The sequence below is a fragment of the Maylandia zebra genome, linkage group LG23, assembly GCF_041146795.1.
Source record: "Maylandia zebra isolate NMK-2024a linkage group LG23, Mzebra_GT3a, whole genome shotgun sequence".
Lineage (NCBI taxonomy): Eukaryota > Metazoa > Chordata > Actinopteri > Cichliformes > Cichlidae > Maylandia > Maylandia zebra.
The window spans coordinates 11,956,417-11,978,283 of NC_135188.1; the positions used below are offsets into that span (position 1 = coordinate 11,956,417).

Genomic DNA, 21,867 nt, shown 5'->3' on the forward strand with positions numbered 1-21,867 from the left:
AACTGCATGTCAGTCCAGACGTGCAGTCGGGAGGTTATGTGAAATGCACTCGCTTTCTGCATGTTCCTTTATGGCTTACAGACACACACACTAACTCATACCCTACCACACTTAAACACACAGACACGCACCAAATCTCGTCCAGGAGATACATTACTGTCAGGAGTCTTTTTGCTTCCTACTAATGTAAGAATCCTTCCAAGGAGACAGATTAAATTCTATTACATGCCTCAGTGTGTTTCTATGTATATACTGTAGTTTATTTCATTGGTAGCCTGTCCAGGATGTACCTGGCCTCTCACCCTATGGCAGCTGGGATAGGCTCCAGCCCACCTCCGCGACCCTGAAATGCACTATAAATGGTCAGGCATTGAGAAAAATGTTCCATCTCATTAACTTCAGAAGTTTAAAACCTTTACTGAAAATGCAAATCGTTTAAATGCATAATAATAATAATAATAATAGAGTCAGATATTTTCTGTTTGGAGTTTTCTCCCGTTTATCCTGCCGAGGTGCTGTTCCGTGTCAGCCCAGCAGGAGGCAGAGTCTCACACGAACCCGAAAACGACGAGAACACGAAGAAGAGTTGCTAACGCGGAAGTCGTCCGGGATCTTATCTTCACCTGGCTGGAGTTTTCTTCCCCGTGCAATTTACTCTTTCCTCTGGTGGACGTTTTAAGCGGGATGGCGGGTCGTGATGCATTGGTCGGTGCGAGCGTGCTGAAAAGTTAACGGGCGGTTGATATCCGGTGCGGGTCAATGGACGCCAGGACCTGAGCTGCTGTTTTGACAGCTGTGGTGATCCGCCAGCACCGTGTCCATCTGTCCGTGTGAGGAGCCGCAGAGAGCGGACAGCGCAAGACCGAACTGAGCGTCTGCAAAGTTACTGGTGAGCGGACCGAAAGGTGAGACCAACCGTCGGCATTTCCCACCGCCTCGGAGTAAAACACCTGCTCCTGTTCTTGCACCCCCCGGCTCTGTTCTCCTCTGCTCATCTTCAGTCTCCAGCTGCTCGCCGAAACGTGGCCATGGCTTCTCCCCGGCTCAAGTACCTCTCACTGGGTGTGCTGGTGTTCCAGACCACCTCCCTGGTGCTCACCATGCGTTACTCCCGTACCCTGCAGGCCGAGGGCCCGCGGTACCTGGCCTCATCAGCGGTGGTGGTGGCCGAGGTCATGAAGATCCTCACCTGCGTCCTGCTGGTCTTCAAGGAGCACAGTGAGTCCGTGTACACAGCTCCCGGCACCGGTCCTGTCATGTGTGATAAACTTTAGGCCACAGTGAAGTGTTATAAATGCTCAAACAAGTCCAGCTGGATGTGAGCAGGAACCATCACGGTGCCGTCTGAGGTCTGGCTTCTTTGATCTGTAAAGCACAAATCATGCTGGGCTTGTTGTTTAATCCCAGAACATGAACGATGATTTAAATGTTAAATATGCTTGTGGCTGAGCAGCTCCTGCAGCAGGAAGGCAGTTCAAACTGATCCAGTGATCCAGGACCAGCACTGTGAATGCTTGTGACTAAAGTGATTTTTATCTTATTTCAGCTTCAGTTCTGTGTTTGTTAATAACTTCACCTGTTCAGAGTTTACTGATGTTTTCTTCATCAGAGGTCATTTTTTCCCGATTACCTGAGAGGTTCTGTTTCTGAGGTAATCAGGATGAATTCTGAGAACTTTCACTAAAACTACAGAAAACAGGGATTCGCACGTCCATGTGAGCTTCCTGATTGGATATCATTAGTCCAAAAAAACAAAACAAAAAACAACCCTCTAGCTGGGCTGTCGTGTCTTGTTATTTTATCTTCCACCCGTGGGTCTTCGTTTCCCTGTGCCTTGCTTCGCTCCGGTGCCGTATTTGCTTTGTGTCTGGGTTTTCTGTCGTGACTGCCTCACACGTGCTGTTGATCTTTGTCTCTTTGCAGAGTTTCAAACATCTCGTGTGCACAGATGGTCACGTGATACTCGTTTACAGGCCTCTTATTTCAGACAGAGTCTTTTTAACACGACTGAGACTGAGAGTCCTGCTTTAAATTGGAAATGTGTCAGTGTGCGTGCAGCCTGAGGATTTGCAGTCAGGTTTGGTGGACTGTTCCTGACGTGCTGAAACTACAGTTGGTGGGTTTTCTGGATCAGTGAGGCTCAGAATTCGTTTTTGGCTAATAGCAGTCTTTTTTTCTAAAAACTGAAAAGTACTTCATTCACTGATCAGCAAATACAGATGTTTTTAGACACAGTCTGTTTTCAGAGGCTCGGAAGTAGGGCTGCCACAAACGATTATTTTGATAGTCGACTAGTCACCGATTATTTTTGTGATTAGTCAACTAATCAGATCATGCATCCATTGTACGTAAAAAAAACCAGTTTATTGCACCAGCATGCATCTGCTCGTATATAACTATCACTAGCTTATAGCTTGAAGTGTTTAAGGTATGTGCTAACTAAAAATAAAGACAAGATGGTAATTAAATTTTAATGAAATATGCAGATTGTTTCCCTGGAGTTCAATAAACTCAGCCGATTTACTCAGGAACAAATAAAATACTGAAAAAAGCCAAATAATAACATTAAGTTATCTAAGTGACTTGTATATCATGTTTAACCTGAGTAGCGAAAGACAGCGGTGGGTTTGAAAATGATTTGCCCAGAGTCCGGTGTTCTCACCAGCTCTAGTTAGCCTTGCCCCCGGCTCGCTATCGAGCTGGTGGGTAACAGACGTCTCCGAAAACGTCGGAGCGCTTTTGAAAATATGTGGCGTCTTGATAAACTGAACAGATATTTGAAGTTTACACAGCTACATTCTCGCCTGAAAACACGTTAAACGTTAAAAGAATAATAAGAGTAGTATTAAAACTAACTAGCTACCGCCATTGTTGGAAACTGAGCTGGGCCGCGCTATGAATTCTGGGACACGGCTTCTTCTTCTTCTTCTTCGAGGTTTAACGGCAGCTGGCATCCTTGTACATGTAGTGCTGCCATCTTCTGTTTCAGTCCGTTATTACACTCTTAAATCCTACTATTTATTCCTGCGTCTTTTGGGATCTTACAAAGCTTCAAATGACTCGTCGACTATTAAATTAGTCGTCGACGATTTTGATAGTCGACGTAATCGTGACTAGTCGACTAATCCTGGCAGCCCTACTCAGAAGTAATTGGACGACTGCCTGAAACCGTTTCATTGCCAGGTGAGGCGTGTTCCCTCAAAGTATATCATTGTTGTTTTTGTGATATTTTTTTTTCAGTGACCAGTAAAAGTCTGAGCCACTTAACCGGTTCTGTTATTGAATTATTATCATTAACATTAATTATTAACATGTGCTCAGGAAACAGACGTTCATTAACTTGAACTTGAATGACGGGAAGAGAAAAATATGGAGGAGGAGAAAAACGACTCAGGATCTGAACAAATAGCACATTGTCTGTCAACCGCAGTGGAAGCAGCATTATGACCTGGGCGCGTACGTCCGGGTCTTAGTCACCGGAACCAGCCCACTCACACTTATTGATGATGTGACTGCTGATAGAAGCAGCAGGATGAATTCAGATTCAGCCAAATGCTGCAAAACAAAACTGTCTTAAGAGCCTGAGTATGCTGCAAAAGCAGCCCGAGAGGTTCTCACAGCAAAGAAATGTGATGGTCTTAACCGCCAGGGCAGTCAGCTGATGTCACTGGAGGCAGAAGAAAGTAAAGATAGCTGCCGTGCCGGGCTCACGGAACATCTCAAGGAAGGAGACGCAGGATTTGGTGATGGCTGTGACTTTAAAGCTAAAAGTCGGCACTGCAATTATGTCTTGGTTGTTTTATTTAAAATCCAAGTTCCTGGTTCTGGCTGTAAAGCTGGATTTCTGAGCCTGGACTAACAGGAGCTTGTCAGGCGGTGTGTTTCTTGCGACGGGCCACAGCTTGGGCCAGAGAGACCACTTCTCTTTTTACTTTCTGAATATTAAAAACTGTGACGGGGAATCCTCAAGAGGCACCGAAGCGCTCAGTCATCTTTGCGTACTTTGATTTCACTCTAAAGCTCCAAGCTTGGTTAGAATTTGTAATCTATATGTGTGGTTTGTGTCTTCTTTCCATGCTGCAGGTTACAGCATGCGCGCTCTCAACAGCGTCCTCCGTCAGGAAATCATTCACAAACCCGTAGAAACACTGAAGCTGGCGATCCCCTCAGGGATCTACACACTGCAGAACAACCTGCTGTATGTCGCCCTCTCCAACCTGGACGCAGCCACCTACCAGGTAAGCAGCACGGCAGGTTAATCTGCGGGCCTCATGACCGCCGTGACGACCGGAGGATTGATCGCTTGTTCCTTTGTCTCCATCAGGTGACGTACCAGCTGAAGATCCTGACCACGGCCCTGTTCTCGGTGTCCATGCTGGGCCGCAGGCTGGGCGTGTACCAGTGGCTCTCGCTGCTGATTCTCATGGCTGGCGTGGCCCTCGTGCAGGTGCCGTGCATCTCGAATCACTGTTTCACCATTTCTTGAGACAATCAGCTTTTATTTGCTGTCTTAAAAAAGCTAAATGTGTAGAGATAGTCAGACATAAAACACAGGAATGAAAATGCACCTCTAAGGCTGAAGGAGGCGAGCTCAGAGATGTTTTGAGGCTGACAAAAAGACATTCAGGAAGTAAAATGGATTTGTGTATTCAAATCACAGTAAGCTACTTTACTTATGTTCACTCAGCTCAGAGAGAGACTGGAAAAAAGCAGTGTGTGCACGCAGCTGACACTTTCGTCCCCTTTGTCTGCTGAGCATTTACTCACTGAGTGTGCTGTTTTTTTTGTTTTTTGTTTTATTTGTTCTGATATTTAAAGGCCAAATAAATAATGAGGCTTGTACTAGAAGACTGAGTAAATGTTGGCTGCTGATGAATGATGTGTCAGAGGAGGAATGACTGTTTTCATATCACCTCCTCCTCCTTGGCTAAACAAAGAAAATGGCAATCAGTTGGCTTTACACTTATTCTGAGAAATATTTAGCCGTGAACGGATCTGTTTGTCCAAGGTACGTGCAGGAGTGACCGTGGCTTATCAGCGGCACTCCACGAAGGCTCGCACTCACATCAGATATGATGCTAAAGAGCAACTGTTCTGTTTCCATCTCAGACCCTACAAACACACAGAAAACAGAGTCTGCAGAGAAACCCCGCTTCTGTTTCGCTGCTCGTTTCCAAGCTGGTGCTGTTACTTTTCACCCAGCGAGGTTTGTTGCGGAGCTGATGGTGCTGATGTTGGAGGAATATACCAAACAATAGCTTCACTTTGTCCTGAATCTTTATTTATCCAAAGATGAAAGTGTGAGATTTCTTCCTTTGCACATTCAAAGCTCAGCATCATCTTTTTTGTGCATTAATGCCTGTGTTTTCCTGCTTACTGCAGCACATCACACAAGAAGTCTCGCTCTGCAGCTTTTTCACAACGCAGCAAAGCTGTGACGATGCCGTGTCTGAATATTAGGTACCCGGCATGAGGGATTCAGTGAGACTTCACTGTGAATGATAATCATTACACAAAGTTCCAGTTTACTAAGTACATACGAGTTTCTCTGGAAGGCGCACGTTGTATCCGCTGGATGTTTCATTGGATGTAAAATACACAGCCCAGGTTTGTTTGTTTTCTCTGGACATCATCACGTCGAACCCTGTGACACACTGGATTGTGTAGCACTTATTATTTTTGCAGCATGTACTTTTATTCAGCAGGAGATGTGCAAGAGAAGAGAAGTCTGCTCCACGCAGTTATCATAGACTGTATCTAAATGATGGAGGAGGCCATAGCGGTGTTACGCATTGGCTCCTGTTTGGAAGCTTGGGTGACTGAATGTGGATGAGAGGTGTAAGTCATGAGCCAGGACCCACCTGCTAGTCAAAGTAACTGTGACCTTTAAACGGGTGAACCTGGATAAAGTGTACTTCAGTATTGAACCAATAAAGAAGCTTGTTTCTGCTTCCAAGACGGACGTTTCTCTCTGCAGTCACGTTTAGAGCCAGAGAGCTGGGGGTGAGATTTGGTCTGGTTCTGTCAAATTGGCCTCTGAGCATCTCTGACGCTGGCCTGTCAGTCTTTTAAAAACTAAAACCTAAAAGCTGCTGTGCTACAGGAACTCGAAACACACAAAGCACACTTTGGACTGTTTCGCCACATTTTGAGGTGGATAATCATTCCTTGAAATGTTTGTTGGGTTACGATTTAACTTCCTAATCGTACATGTGGGGAGAAGAAAGCTCGAAAGAGTTTTTTTTCACCTGTTAAAATTTAAGGCTCTCCGGTTTGTGCTTGCAGTGGCCCTCTGACTCTGCCTCCGAGAAGGAGGCCCCGTCTGCTGGCTCCCAGTTCGTCGGCCTCGCCGCAGTGCTGGTGGCGTGCTTCTCCAGCGGCTTCGCTGGTGTCTACTTTGAGAAGATCTTGAAAGAGAGCAAACAGAGCGTGTGGGTCCGCAACATCCAGCTGGGTTGGTATCTATCACCAGGCAAATCAGTTGTGAACTGATATATACAGCCTGTATATGTTCTTGAAACGCAGTCCAGCGCAGTAAAAAGTATGAAAAATAAAGTGGAGGCCAGAAGAACAATGATCTGAGATGCTGTTGCTTAAAAGTGATAAATGGACCAGGAAGCTCCCATGTGTGCAGCGGTTCCTCGGGTCTTTGCTCGGGGAGCCAGCTGGGCTTTTTACCCTCCGATATGTTTCTGTTAGATGAATGTTCCTGTCTAGTTTATTTTTATCCTGGAACGTGTGAGTATGTGCTGAGTCTCCTGCGATTCCCACTGAGCTTACAGCATCTTCACCTGTGTTAAACCTCAGAGCCTCAGCAGCAGGAACAAGAAAGACGATCAAAAACGAGAATTTAATCATTAATTTAGGCCTGATTTTAGTGGAAATATTCTTGATATATTACTTAAATAATAGAAAACAGCAGTGTTGGGAATGTCGCTCTGAAGTGCTCCGTCCCTGCGTTTCAGGGATGTTCGGCCTGGTGTTCGGGCTCCTCGGGATGATGGCCTATGATGGGGAGCGAGTGAGGGAGTCTGGAATGTTTCAGGGATACAACACGGTCACCTGGACTGTTGTAGCACTGCAGGTAACTTTCACTCGCTGTGCTGTCGCGTATATTGTCGAACTTCTGGGCTAACAGACTGTTTAAAGCTGGGGCTCGGACTCCCCGTTGGCCCTACAGGTCATGCCTCTGTCCATCTGTGTCTCCGTGTTTGTTTTCTCTTCAGGCCCTGGGTGGTCTGGTCATAGCAGCGGTCATCAAGTACGCAGACAACATCCTCAAGGGCTTCGCTACGTCACTCTCCATCATCCTGTCAACGCTGATATCGTACTTCTTGCTGCAGGACTTTGACCCAACCAGGTAAAGAAAGCAGTCGCTATTTTTTTCTCTGTTTTTTCCTTTTCGCTTTTCTTTCTTTCAGCTCAATGAGTTTTCTGCTCTTGCCTGCAGTGTTTTCTTCCTCGGGGCCGTTTTAGTCATCGCGGCCACTTTCCTGTACGGCTACGAAGGCAAGCCTTCCCCCAATCCCAGCAGGGCGTAGGACACACGGCTGAAACTACAGCAGCTGCGGGAGGTCGTGAAGACACGAAGGGAAAGGAGGACTGGACTGCCTTTATGTTTTCACATATAGTGTGAAAACATAACGGAGGATGTAAGCAGGTTTGGATCAGAGGAAGGTTTGTTTTGTTTTTTTTTTTAATTTTATAACAACGCTGTGACAAGTCTCACACCAAAAGTGCCTCAGCTGAGAAGGAGAAGCAAGGAGAGACGAAACCAGGAGGGCGTTTTACTTTTCTTCTGTGATTACAACAGCGCACATAATCCAGCTGCCACGCCCGGTGAAGGGAAACTGGACCGACTGATTGTCTTCACCAGGAACTAGTTTGACTGCCTGTTAGTGTTACGGCCACATCAGTCACCCAGTGTAACAAAGGAGCAAAGAACCAGAGGGTGGGCCTTTCTAACTATTCTTCCAAGCCACATTTGCCACGTAGCCCAGTGGCTGCCGCCTTCACCTCGGGGTGTTTAACGCTCTAACAGGTACTCCTGTCCTGTTTAAGCTCAGAGTCAGAATGAGCTTCAGCTCTGAAACTACAACACCAAGCGGAGACGTTACACTGAATATTGGAAATCATGTTAATGTTTGGTGTAAGTATTTGCACTGTTGACATTTAAATCTATAAATTAATTGGCGGTTTAACTTATTCATTAGGCTTAGCTTAGTTTTCAGAACCACTGTTGACGGTTAGCGTGTCCTCTGCCTGTGTAACAGTGTCATTTGGTGATTTTTGTGGCGGAATAATCAGAATGTGGTCCAATGAAACTGAAGCTGGTTACATCATTTACAGAGAAAGTAACGTTTGATTTGATGATTTTTTTTTTTTTTTTTTTTTTCTGAAACTACTTTTTTTTTTTGGGATAAAGCGGGTATAATTAAGAACTTTATTATTTTAATTACCAATATGTGAATCTTTTATAAAAAAAACATGCTTCCTTTGACTTATGTGCATGTGTCATTGTGTGTCTCCTCTTTGATCATTCTTACTTTACCACAACACACGGCATTTACATTTTCTACCCCAACACATAGACTGTATATAAAAGATGGATACCTGCTTTCAAATCTGATGTCATTGGCTGCATGGATGTCCAAATTATTTGGTTCCTGTGACATCGCTGAGGGTTAAAAAAACAAAGTATTTTATCCTCATTTTTTTTCCACAATTTTTTAATTTTTTGGAGCAATTCACATAAATGCATTTTCGCATCACATTTTCACAACTCACTCGGTGAGTCAATCTATTTCCTAACAATAAAAGATGCCCAAAAGTGCACCAAACTGCAGTCGAAAGTACCTCTGAGGTGATCCATTTGTTAATAACAACCACGAGGTTCGTCATGGATCTGCTGCGTAGTTTGGATGACGCGCTATTAGGGCTGCCACGATTAGTCGACTAGTTACGATTACATCGACTCTCAAAATTGTCTGACTAATTTAATAGTCGACGCAATATTTGAAGCTTTTGTAAGATCCTGAAAGACGCAGGAATAAGTAGTAGGATTTAAGAGTGACTGAAACAGAAGATGGCACCAATGCATCTACAAGGATGCCAGCTGCGGTTAAACGGCAAAGAAGAAGCAGTCTCAGGTATGGTAGCCGTGTCCAAATTCAGGGGCCGCATCCTTTGGAGACTGCATTTGTAGGCCAATTACATCACAGCGACGCAATGAAGGCTGTCCAAATTCGATGACAATGACAAATGCGTCCTCCCTTTTCCCCAGATTTACAGTTTTTTCTGAATGCTTAAACCCTAACTGTGATTCCTGTAGCACAATCTCTAAAACTATTCAGACTTATAGCAAAACCACTCACTGAGTTTGCAAAACTAAAAGCACAAAAACTGCTTTGCACTCAGTTTGCAATTTTGTAACACACACTTTGCAAAACTGTAGGCACAATTCACTGCACAACACTCAATTACCAAATTTCCAACACACTCCTAGCAAAAGTATACACATGTATGGCTATCATTAACACTAATTTGCCAACTGTCTGGCACACTTTCACATGTGAAAACTTTTTTAGATAATTAGTTCACTTTGCAATCAGCCTAAGCACTATAATACAGGTAAGCTGTGTGTGCGGAGTACAATGGAGGGAGCAGAAAGAGTGAGAAGTAGAGGAGGCCGAGGAAGAGGACATGGAGGTGAAGAAGTAGGATGAAGAGGACGACAAGGAGGAGCAAGAGGAAGACAAGGAGGGGGGCGAGGGGGGAGAGGAAGGGTAGGAAGAGTAAGAAATAGAATTGCTGATGACATCAGAGCTACAATAGTGGAACATGTAATCAACCGTGGAATGACCCTGAGGGTAGCTGGCCAACGGGTCCAGCCTAACTCGAGCCGCTACACTGTAGCAAGTACCATAAGGACATCTTGAAATGAGAATCGGTTAGTACAGTCACTTCGCACAAAGATTTGTAGCACTGCCATATGCCAATGAGAAACACACCAATACCATAGATGTAAAAATACTGAAATTGTTACTTTACAGAATTGCTAGATGACCAGATGCTGGGGGCAGAGGAAGCATGTTCACTGCAGACCAAGTAACCCATATAGTCATTATGGCGATTGCAAATAATCCTATACTTGGAAATAAACACTTGTGTTTGTTTTGATGTACTTGAAGTTTGGATCCCTCTATGCTTATGGATCTATGACAGAAGTATGAGCTCAAACTGACATAGCCTACCTTGTGCACAGAGAAAGCAAAAGCCAGATGTGTTTTGTATTCATACCATCAGTGTGCAGTTGGCGCATTGTGTGCTTAGTAGATGATGGCTTGTGTGTACTGTTTGATACGGAAACACCATTTTTACGAAGGTGTGAAGAGTTAATCTAGCTGTGTTTGCTTTTGCAAGAGAACTACAATGTTTTGATTATTGGGTGACAGGTTTTCTTATTTGTGTGAAGAGTTTTGCAAAATTAGCCAATAGTTACAAAAAATGTGCTTAAGCAATCAGAAAAAACTGTAAAGGATGGGTCGACCTATCTAGGGATGGGTATCATTTAGGTTTTATCTGAAACCGGTGCCAAACTGGTACTTTTGAAACGGTGCCGGTGCTTAAACAGTGCTCGAACCAGTGCTTAAAGAATGGAGAACACAATCTTTGTCCAAAAACCTCTCATGTTCAGCTGTTTTTTTTGTAAAAAGATAACAATGTTAGCCTTTTCTGCAGCTATAGGGGATTTATGGTATCACTCTTGGCTGGAAGCAGTGCTTAAACAATGGAAAAAACACAAACTTTGTCCAAAAACCTCTCATGTTTAGCTGTTTTCCACTTTTTCTTTGGTCATTTTGGCCAGGGTGAAGGGAGCATCTGCCATCAAACAAGAAGACAGCCACATGTAGCTATGATGATGTTTGCTAGTTCACCTTACATGCATTAATGTAATAACGTGGTTAGCCTACTCAACGTAAATTACACACGAACAACATTAAGCTACTCGCCCAGCGAAGAACGGCTGCTGCTGCATCATCATCCGTCATCATTTCTGCTACACTGGCAGGGCTAGGGGCCAGGACTCTATTCTTCGGGTTTTTGGGGGATGTTGCTAACTCCGGGTCCGATAACAGGCACCACACCCGCAGTAGATGTGTGAGGGCTTGCAGCAAGCTATCAAATACAGCTTTTAAAAAGAACGCTATGCGTCGCCAGGTGTTTCATCAGATTCGAGGTGTTACCTCGTTTGCACAGTATCACCTTAAAGCACTTGTTGCAGGCTGCTGAGTTTGCATCTTTTGCTGTGAAGTACAGCCAGACTTTTGACCGCTTCACCTTGGGCATTTTTAATCTGTAGCTCTGCTCTAAAAGAACGTACGTATCTGGGCTCGCCTACTATCCTTGGTAAGGTAAAATTATTGGCTAGAATCCAAAGTGTATGACATCTCAGGAAAAAAAAGCACCGAAATGTGCGCTGCTTTTCGGTCTGGTTACTACAGTTTATGTCAGAACTGGTGCCATAATGGCACCGGATACTGGTACCCATCCCTAAACCTATCCCAGAATTCTATCCAACCAATTCCAGTTTCTAACAATGACGGCAGCGACTTAATTTTAATATTAGTCTTTCCTGGTCACAAAATAAACTTTTAAGATATTTTCCGGCGAGGATGTAGCTGTGTAAACTTCAAATATCTGCTCAATTTATCAAGACATCACATATTTGCAAAAGTGCTCTGACATTTTCAGAGACGTCTGCTACCCACCAGCTCAATAGATGACCGGGAGGTGAAGGCTCACTAGAGCGTCCGATGGATGCATGATCTGATTAGTCGACTAATCGCACAAATAATCGGTGACTATCAAAATAATCGTTTGTGGCAGCCCTACTTGCTATTGAAAATTGACCCTAAGCTTCATGTTCCCAAATCTTAGTCGGGCTGGAAGTGATTCCCTTATGAAGCATTCAATTTTTCTTTGTCTAGCAAAGATGTGCTCTACACATGTGAACAGCACTAATAAAAAGTCAGAGAGGTTGACAGTGACCACTGATTGCTCGGTAGGAGTTATTGCTTTTTAGAAACTAGAGCAGCTTTTTTCTAACGCAGTTAAAAAGATAAATGCTTTAAGATCCTGACTGATAATTGACCAAATAAAAATCAATTTGTGTTCAATAAGATGTGAAACTATGATCAGAAGTTATAAACCCATCTGGAAAAGAGCTGAAAGGTTGTTTTCCCAGTAGATTTTTATACAAGTATCTTATAATCACTAAAGTCGCCTCCTGCTGGTGGTTACAGAGAACGCAGCTACAGAGCCAGCTCGTCCATCTTTTACCTACAGTCTGTGAATGTACCATGGGGACATTGCAGCCTCTTATACCCATGTAAAAATGTTACACTGTACCTGGGCTGTGGAGCGACAAAGAGGACTAAGTTCACACTTTATTTTTGGCATTTGTTTTAATGAGTTTAAAAACACTGCATGCAAAAGCCAGACAGTCTGAGAGAAAGGACTGTACGTCCTCCACATTAAAACACTGTAAAACACCGTCAGCCTGTCGCTTTCAGACAATCTAACGTCGACCGGCAGGACAAGTAGGAATAACAAGTCAGATTCACACGAAGGGCCGTGCAGCACTCTGCTCCGAGCCCACAGGCACGGCTGTTAACTGTAAAAGACACTTGAGGCCCGGATGCACTTTGACGGCAGACTGTGTGACCCTCACGGTGAAGTAAAAATGTATTTTTAATTAACACGTTATTTTAATCGGGGCATGTGGGGGGGGAAAAGTTCCCCACTATAAAAGCATCAGTTCTCTGCGCAAAGTTTCAGTCCAATAACGATCACCTTCTAAGTTGTCCCATCGGAAGTGCTGCTCGTGATTGTCGGCTTGGCCTCACAAACTGCCCCTGCGTCATAGCTACAATAATCAGGGTGTTAAACTATCTCTTTGTCCACATCGCTGTGCGGTTAGTGTGTGTTAAGTTTTGCAGTAAGCCGGCAGAACAGTTCTTCCTGGTGATCCTGGCTCTGTTGTTGTTCTATATGAGGTGTGTGTGTGTGTATGTGAAGGCTTGTTCGGTTCGCACCAAGAGTAATGAGCAGCATCAGCAAGATAATGTGGTTACATCATCCATCTCTCTTCATCTCTGTCTCATCTGGACCAGTTCAGCAGAAGCCTTTTTTTTTCAGTCCCACTGAGGCCGGATGAGCAGATCTACAGCAAATGCACCGCCTGGAAAATCATCAGAAGCAGCGTAGAGGTTTCTGGTTTGGGGCACTGTTTCACCTCCTTCTAAGGTGCACGGAGGAGAGGAAAAAGCCTGAAGAGATCAAACCTCCTGCAGCACCGACAGTATACAGAGTAACTGTAAGGCTAGACAAGCGCATTTGTGGCTCGCAGCATTCATCGGGGTCATCATAAAACATATTACAGATTAAATGATGCAGATGTGAAATAGAAAGAAATACAAAACGCACAATCTCAGCCAAGTGTGTGATGTTTTACGACCACGATGAAGGCTACGAGCCAAAACACAACAGCCTAACAGTGAACTACGCTGAAGCTGTGAGCTCGTAGGAAAACAGCACATACTGGCTTTCATTTTCAGCCGCGAACCTTCTGACACACACATCACGACAGACCACCAGAGACGCTGCGAAGCAAACACTTCCTCTCACACCGTCACGTGTTTGGATATTTTGCTAACTGCTGAATGGACAATTTTTGAATGGACGAAACTTTTTTCGTCACCCTGAAGATGAACAGTCATACATTTTTTCTAGATGTAAAAAATGCTGTTTGAAGACAAAGAAAAAACCCTGTAACCCTCAGATGAGTGAGATTTAACAGGCGTTAGTTTGATATCCCAAATCTGGATGAGCAAATACGTTGACGACAGCTGAAACGTTGCTGAGCTTCAGCAGATCACCTTCTAACTGCAGGGCTGCACGCTGCCAGGGTTAACTCAGAAGAAACTATGTTTTGGTGTGATCTCAGTCTTACATGAGTGGAACTTGGCATCAGTACGTTCCTCAAATGATAAAACCATGTTTGACTGTAGCAGGCTGTCATCAACACAGGCATCTCTGGCTTTTCAAAAGGCAGGGAGGGAGAAGCTCTGCAGCTCGGACGAACTGGCCACGTGCGATTGCAGGAGGGGGAAATAGTCCTGCTGCAGGGCTTCAGTCATGTCTGTGTGTATGTGACTGAAACCAAAGTGTTATTTCTGCTTTTCCTCTGATATGTCAAAAACAAGGTAGCTCTGTGTTTGCATGTGACAATCTTTGAAACACAAAGAAAAGAAATGACCCTACAATGTTTCGGCTTTACAAACGAGGCCTTGTGTGTGTGTGAGAGAGTGTGTGAGGCAGTCCGGTGTGACACAGCAGCACGCCTGGGCCCGACCCCGGGCTCCATTATAGAAAGCACACAAGCACAAACAGATACACGCGTTTGCACGCTCACGTCATCCCGGTGAGATTCTACTTGTCTGCGTCCACGATGAAGAAGGAACCCCACAGCGACGGCGTCCTCGCTGGACGTGAACGCAACGCAAACTCTAACAACTTTCCTCGCTTAAACTCTTACACAGCACTTAAGCGTACAGAACAGAGCAGGCCACGAGTATGCTGTCTTTAAGGCCGCGAAAACCTTTGTCAATTGTATTTAAGCTCCATCACTTCTTCCAGGGCCTGAGTAGCTACAGCACAGGTATCAGTTACATCCCAGCGCAGATGTTCAAGCTTCAGACGAGTCTTCCCTCTGTTGTGCAGGGCCGGAGTGCATGCCTGCACACCCGGCGGCCCAACAGCACCAGAAGCAGGGACTAACAAACTTTCTAATCATCAAAGGCAGCGGTGGGGAATTAAGGCGGTTGTCCCCTCAAGATTCAAAGCACTGCAACTCTGATGAGGTCATCAGCACGTAATGCAATTCTCAGCCTGCTTATAAATATCATTTTTGTCTGCTTTTGCGTCTCATCTGATTATCCTGTTAGCAGAATTGGCCTGATATGATATGATGTCCAGAAATGGCCAATCAGATGCACGTGGTGTTCTACTTGGGCGGTATGACAACAACCGGAGGGCCTCTCCTCGGCCTCCACATCAGAACCTGGGCATCGTTGGCGTTGGGCCTCCCCATGGCGTTAAGAGGGATGGGCTCCATTCGAGTCAGCACCCGCGGCTGGTCCTGGTGCACCCGGCCCACCAGCCTGGCCCTGGAACCCAGAGGCAGGGACGGGTCCACTGCGATGTCAACCCTCATCCTCCACTTGATGGTGTGGAGCAGGATCTTTTCCCTGGATGTGGTGTTGAGCGCCACCAGCCAGGTGGTGAAACTCTGGTCTCTTTTGATGTTCGTCAGTAAAGGCGTGTTAGATTCGCTGACCGGCACAGCCCAGGTAACGCTGGGGTAAAAATTGTCATTCATGCTGACGATGAAGCGGGACGGCTTGGACGTGGGGCCGACTATGGTGACTGTCTCTGTCGTGTTTCCGTACCAAGGGTAGCTCACGCCATCTGAGTCGCTGATGGCCCGGACCAGGCCTTCACGGAGCTGAGGCAGCTCCCAGCTGGACCTGGAGGAAGACAGAGAACCAAGAGATCTCTGGGTAACTCCAACATTCATTCAAAAGATGTTTCATAGATTTTAACTGACGTTCAAACTTATTAAAAACACAAGTTAAGCCACTGTTGCTGTGTATGACGTGTATAAACATGGCACCAAATCCACCGATGAAAGTAGTCCCCAAAAAGCGCATTTGATCCCTGTTAGCTGCCCCTTAATGGACTCCAGGAACACGTGTAACGTGTCTGTTAGTTTGCTAATGATACCAGCATGACTAGATCCAGTTGTGGTGCTGTGGCGACTGTTTTTCCTACACTGAAAAAAGAAAATGTTGGATTTACTTAATTCAACAGTGAGGACACTGGTTGAACATAGATGTTTTGCTTTGGCAGCAACTTAAACAACAACAACAAGTTAAATCAACACAAGTTATTCATATTCAATACACCTGTGTAGTTTGTGTTTATAAAATGTGATTAAAACATGTTTAGATGAAGTAATTTCAGCTCTTGAAATATTTTTATCCTTCACAATTTTCTCACTTTATTCCAACACTATTCAATAACTTTTTATCCCAATACTATTTGGTTACTTTAAAAACTACACGTTATCTTCATATTACATAATGTACAACAAAGTTTAGAGTCTGGTTAACAGATTTATAACAACTTCCATCCATCCTCTTCACCAGTCTATTGCAGGGCTAACATGGAGAGAATTCTTTTAACCAATTAACGTAACCCCAATAACTGCATGACTTAACTGTGGGAGGAAATAGAGTCCCCACAGAGAATTCACTGCATACTACACTGAAAAAATGAAATTGGGTGGTTGTTACATTTACAAAATTGTAACGTGTAATTTGATACAATCTAGTAAGAATGGTTAGTTGCCTGGACTCAAGAAATGCACAAGATCACACAAGATTTCAAACTGCAGGAAAATCACTGGAGTTTTAAAAGGCAGACAACTACACACACCACATGTATGCTATCACTATTTATTGCGGTTTAAGCTGTCAAGGACAAAAACGTATGGAAAATTCTGCATCAAGCCTTGAAATCATAGCTTTTCCTACTTTTGTTAAGCCTCCGTTGACATCTTGGTGGCGTGGTGGTTAGTGTCACGGCTGCACAGCAGTCGTGTGGTGAATTGAGTAAAGGATCCAAGATGCAGGCACTGACTGGGGTGCGAGTGAATATTTATTTGCAGAGGTGATAAGGGGACAAAAACAGGAGGAGCAGAGCAGGGAGTAAACCAACCTAAACTGGGGAAAACTAAAGAACTCAACTTAAACCAAACACGCACAGGGGGAGGAACAAAATACACAATGAAAGATGGCGGAGAGACGCAGACTAAACACCAGGTTACACAGAATGATGCAGACGGACACGGCATTAAACAGACGACACAACAGAGAGCACAGGAAAACACAGGGCTTAAATACACGGGGAGTAATCAGGGAATGGGCCACAGGAGGGAGACACAGCTGGGAGCAATAAGGCTAACGAGACAGGGGAGAGGTAAAACTGAACACACTGACATGAGACATGAACTTTCAGAATAAAACAGGAAACTAACAGACACAGAGAATCAGACAGGACACTGAACATGACAGGCAGACTCATGAGCAGACACAATAACACCATGGACAGACAGAGGGAACACAGAGAAGTGGGAGCAGGCAGGCAAAGAACAGAAACCTAACAAATGGCAAAATCACAACAGAATACACACTCGGAATGAACAAAAGCATAAGGAAACACAAAACACTGAGTCCTCAGACTCAGGACCATGACAGTTAGTGCTGTTGCCTCACAGTAAGAGCATGGGTTCACTGGTTCAAATCCACAACCTGGCTAGTTTACAGTGAGTTCCATCTGAGTACTCTGGCTTCCTCCCACAGTTAAAAGTCATGTGGTTATTAGAGTTAGGTTAATTGGTGATTCCAAATTACCGTAAAGTGTGAATTTGAGAGAAAATAGTTGTTTGTCTGTATGTGACAGACTGGTGAGCTATCCAGGGTGTACCCTGCCTCTTACCGTATCACTTCTGGGTTATGCCCCAGCCCCCCCTGCAGCCTGGATAAAGATAGGAGGCTGGTAGTGGTTGTAAATTCATTCAATTTTTATGTTAACCAGACTCTAGACTTTGTTGAACATTATGAAATATGAAGACAAATTTTATTATTTAAGTGACCAAGTAGTATTGGGGTAAAAGTTATTGAATAGTGTTGGAATAAAGTGACAAAACTGCGAAGGATTAAAATATTCCAAGAGCTCAACTTAGTTCATTTAAACAAGTTTCACTCACATTTTATCAACACAAACTGCACAGGCTTATTGAATATGAATACATTGTGTTGATTTAACTCAGTTGTTTCTGCCAAAGTAATTGTGTGCAACCACTGTTCACTTAAGGAATTCCAACAGGCTCTTTTTTTTCAGTTTAGCTGGATTCGAACCCAGGACCTTCTTGCTGTGAGACAACGGCGCTAACCACCACACCACCAATCAAGACTTGACAGCTTAAACCACAATAAATAGCAATAACATACACGTGATGTGTGTATGGTTGTTTGCCTCTTATAACTCCAGCGATTTTCCTGTGGTTTGAAATCTTGTGTCATCTTGTGAATTTCGTGAGTCCAGGCAACTAACCACTCTTATTAGATTTGATCAGGTCATCTGAACAAGAACAAATTAAGTTATTGAATTTCATGCAGATCCTACATAATTTAATTATGTTCACCATAGGGACATGAAATTATTTTGTTCAAATTACAAGTTAGACTTTTGTAAATGTAACAACCACCCAATTTGCTTTTTTTGAGTGTATTTGGAGATATTTGTTGTTTTTGCTTTGCTTGTTTTTTGATTGGCTGCGGATTATTTTATATATATATTTTTTATATTTCTACCAAGCTTTTAGTTATGTGATACTGTATTTCATTAAGCCGTTTTGCTTTTTAAAATCTATTTTATTACAGGAAGTTTCTCTTTGTTGGGCCAAATTGTCTAAAAAAAGAAAGAAAGAAAGAAAAGCTATGATGGTTCAGTGTGCCAGTGGATTATCATCATCATCCCTTTGTTGTAATCAACAGCTTTGTCATCTGGAGGCCCCCTACCATCTATTTACCATGCCATGTGACCAATCCGATGACAACCTAAACCCCATCCTCTCACCCGTGCATGCACCACCCACACCCCTGCACCCAGTAGGATTAAACACCCCCTCGCATATGCCCTCCAGACATAACGCGTTTGTGTGTGTGTGAGGTGTGGGTGTGGGGGAGGACATGTCTCCGTGGGCACAATTTGAGTGTGAGAGCAGCAACTGTTGTTTAGCTCCTCTAATAGCAGCTTTTCTATTTAGGTGCCAGAGTCACAGGAACAGAATCTGTCGGTGGGCGTTTGAATGAAGGAGGCTGACGAGCTCCGTTAACCTGCTGCGTGCACAAATGCTCCCCGAGCGCGTGCAGCTCGGGCACGAACGCGTTATAGTTATTAGAGTGCACGGAGGCGCGCCGTCACGCACGCGCTCCCGTTTTCCTGCATCTGAAATCCTGTCACGCGCGTGTAACTGGGACTCAGGTGACAGAGGTGTGAACTCACATGCCGACGTCTCCGTAGGTGTTGTAAAATTCCATATGGGTGCACGCCTGGATCCAGCCCACCACCCAGGTCTCGTTGCGCGGGACTGGAGGCATCACAATCCGCGCAGACGCTTTGAAATAGGGCGTCTTGTACCGAAGCACTATGGGCGAGCTCTCCTCGATGACCGTGGGGCAGTGGTCTATGGTGGCGGACAGGTCGCACACCACGATGCTCTCTCGTTTGATGCGTGACTTGTTACAGGCGATGCTCTGGATGCAACCCATGGCTGTGCGGGTGGAGGTGGCGGTCAGCGGCGGCTAAGTGAGCCTGACAGGCACAGCTGGCCGGGACTCCACCGACACCGCGAGGCTGTGCATCCGATGAGATTATAAGGCAAAGGTGGGTGCTACCACGCTGCAGGCCCGGGAGGGTACCCGGTAACGCAGACACCCGCCCTGCTGATGTGCGAGCACATCTGCCCGCTGCTCTGGGGCTGACCCTGCGCGCTGACCTCCGGAGGATCTGAAGCAGAAACAAGGGAGCAGATAAATCGAGTGTCACGTGAATTTTAGATGCAGGGATGATTGCATCCTCTCCTCTAAACCCCAGCGGTCAGTTTCTCCCGGAGGATGCGATCCATCCGCGCTCCTGCTGCAGTCCCTGCCCGTAACCTTTGATCCTCGCCTTTCTGCCCCGAGCTGTCATGTCACAACAGGCGTCGGGGGACCGGCGGACGCTGGGACACCGGCAGGGGGACCCGAGGATCGGGCGGCGGTGTTTGGCGGTGCTGAACCGTGCATGAGATGCTGCTGCTGATGCTGCTGGTGCTGCTGCCGGTAACCTGAGCGAGGTCGTTAGGGTCCGTCATGCCTGGCCACTCGACCGGAGGGAAGCCCGGTGGAACAAGCCGGGAGTCCGAGCATCAGCGGTGGGGTAACCAGCCTCCTCCCAGCCACCACCCGGAGGGCAATTCCCGATCAAAGCCTCTAGACCCCGGGCATCAAATCCTCGCAGTGCAGAGCGAAAGAGCGCCGAAGGATCAAAATAAGAAAAATAAGAGAAACGGTGTCATAGTAACCGCGCCGCGTGCACCGCGTCGTCCTCCGCTGAAGAAGGCTGCGTGGCTGTGCGTCGCTGTTCAGCCTGCGCGGTGCTGAAGATGCTCAGCCGACCAATGAGCGGCGGAGGGAGACCGCACGGGAGCAGCTCTGCGACCTCTCCCCCCAAAAATACCAAACCCCACAAACACGGAGTCCACGCACGTGCCACTCTGCTCAATTTTTTAGGAGTGACTCCGCCCTGGCAAAGCACCTTCCCGGGGGATTTGTGCCGAAGAACGGCACCTTTAACAGGAAGGGTCGTTTAATTGGTTTGAGAACATCAGGCTTTTCAAAATAAAACTGCCACAGTTTCGGCAAAACGACATCACCTCACGGTGCTCCGGGGTCTGCAGCCTTCCCCTACCTCCACCTCGGCAGGCGGAGGTTTCAGATAAAGTGTTTTACTGGCCTTGCTCACCTTACAGCTACCCAGAAATTACACTACTACTTTACATATAAGTATATATATCTATACACACACAGAATACGTTGTTCCTTTTGCTTTACGTCTTTTAACATTACAGATTTTTTTGTTTATAATAATAAAACATACATGGGACATTTCCATTTATTAATAAACAACTAGTCATAATAATATCAGATGTGGTGCCACAAAAATATATCTCATTTATTGGAGATAAAGAAGCTACTTGTGAATATAAAATGCTGCAAATTGTGCTGTAGATGGAGAAGTGGGTCGATTTAAGTTGATAAAGATGGCTGAATGCAGGATGATGGCTTCTGAAAACAGCTTAAACAAGATGCAGATTCTTATTTATATGCAGTGCTGTGAAAAAAGTATTTGCCCCTTCTTGATTTATTAGTTTACAAATTTCAGACCTACCTGCCCTGTGTGAAAAAACATTACCAGCTTCAGGTAATAACTGCTTGTGCCACCATTGATGTCAGTAGTAACTGACATCAAACATTTAACTGGTATTGGAGGCCATTTTTGCCCAGTGTCTTTCTTATTGTTGAGTCATGACCTCTGACCTTAACAGAGCCAGACGAGGCCTGCAGGTCTTCAGATGTTGTTTTGGTTCTTCTGTGACCTCCTGGGTGAATTTTGGTGGGCTGGCCACTCCTGGGAAGGTTCAGCACTGTCTGCAGTTTCTCCATGTGTGAATAATGGATCTCACTGTGGTTCATTGGAGTCCCAGAGCCTCAGAAATGTCTCTGTAATCCTTTCCAGACTGATAGGCGTCAGTGACTTTGTTTCTCAGCTGTTTGTTTAGATCTTTTAGCCTGCTTCACGTTGTTAGACAGCTTCTATTTAGCGATTTCTTGATTCAACAGGTCTGACAATAATCAGGCCTCGGTGTGACAGTGTAATTAAACTTCGCTTTCCAAAAACGTAGTTAATTACAGTTAATTTAGAAAGGGGCAATTACTTTTTTACTGTATATATCAGGTTGACACCGAATGTTTATAAGATGGCGAAGTTCTATAATTCCAGTACTGTACAGTACAGTGCGAACTTACTAAATTTTGTGAAGAAATTGTATCTGCGTTTGGACATGTGTAATTAGTTGTTTTATCTATTTATTTCTTTTGTTTGTTTTCTTTCTGGTGTGTAATTGACCTCCTGCTT

At 45.0% G+C, this 21,867-nt stretch overlaps 2 protein-coding genes across 3 annotated transcripts; one reads left to right on the forward strand and one right to left on the reverse strand.

The window, feature by feature from the left end:
* The first annotated feature begins 557 nt into the window (after positions 1 to 557).
* slc35a3a (solute carrier family 35 member A3a) lies at positions 558 to 8,504 on the forward strand. 2 transcript variants are annotated; one of them, XM_004552721.6, is made up of 8 exons: positions 558 to 905; positions 1,002 to 1,218; positions 4,084 to 4,238; positions 4,325 to 4,447; positions 6,286 to 6,454; positions 6,966 to 7,084; positions 7,227 to 7,360; positions 7,451 to 8,504. In XM_004552721.6, exons 2-8 carry the CDS (start codon positions 1,029 to 1,031, stop codon positions 7,539 to 7,541), a joined length of 981 nt encoding a protein of 326 aa, XP_004552778.1. In that variant the 5' UTR covers positions 558 to 905; positions 1,002 to 1,028; the 3' UTR covers positions 7,542 to 8,504. The 2 variants fall into 2 exon arrangements, with proteins under 2 accessions (XP_004552778.1, XP_004552779.1); XM_004552722.5 differs by having other exon boundaries at positions 558 to 889.
* Positions 8,505 to 12,458: 3,954 nt separating this feature from the next.
* Positions 12,459 to 20,499, reverse strand: fam78bb (family with sequence similarity 78 member Bb). The gene is made up of 2 exons (XM_004552723.3): positions 19,195 to 20,499; positions 12,459 to 15,590 (listed from the first exon to the last, which is right to left on the reverse strand). Exons 1-2 carry the CDS (start codon positions 19,458 to 19,460, stop codon positions 15,068 to 15,070), a joined length of 789 nt encoding a protein of 262 aa, XP_004552780.1. The 5' UTR covers positions 19,461 to 20,499; the 3' UTR covers positions 12,459 to 15,067.
* Between the last annotated feature and the right edge of the window lie 1,368 nt (positions 20,500 to 21,867).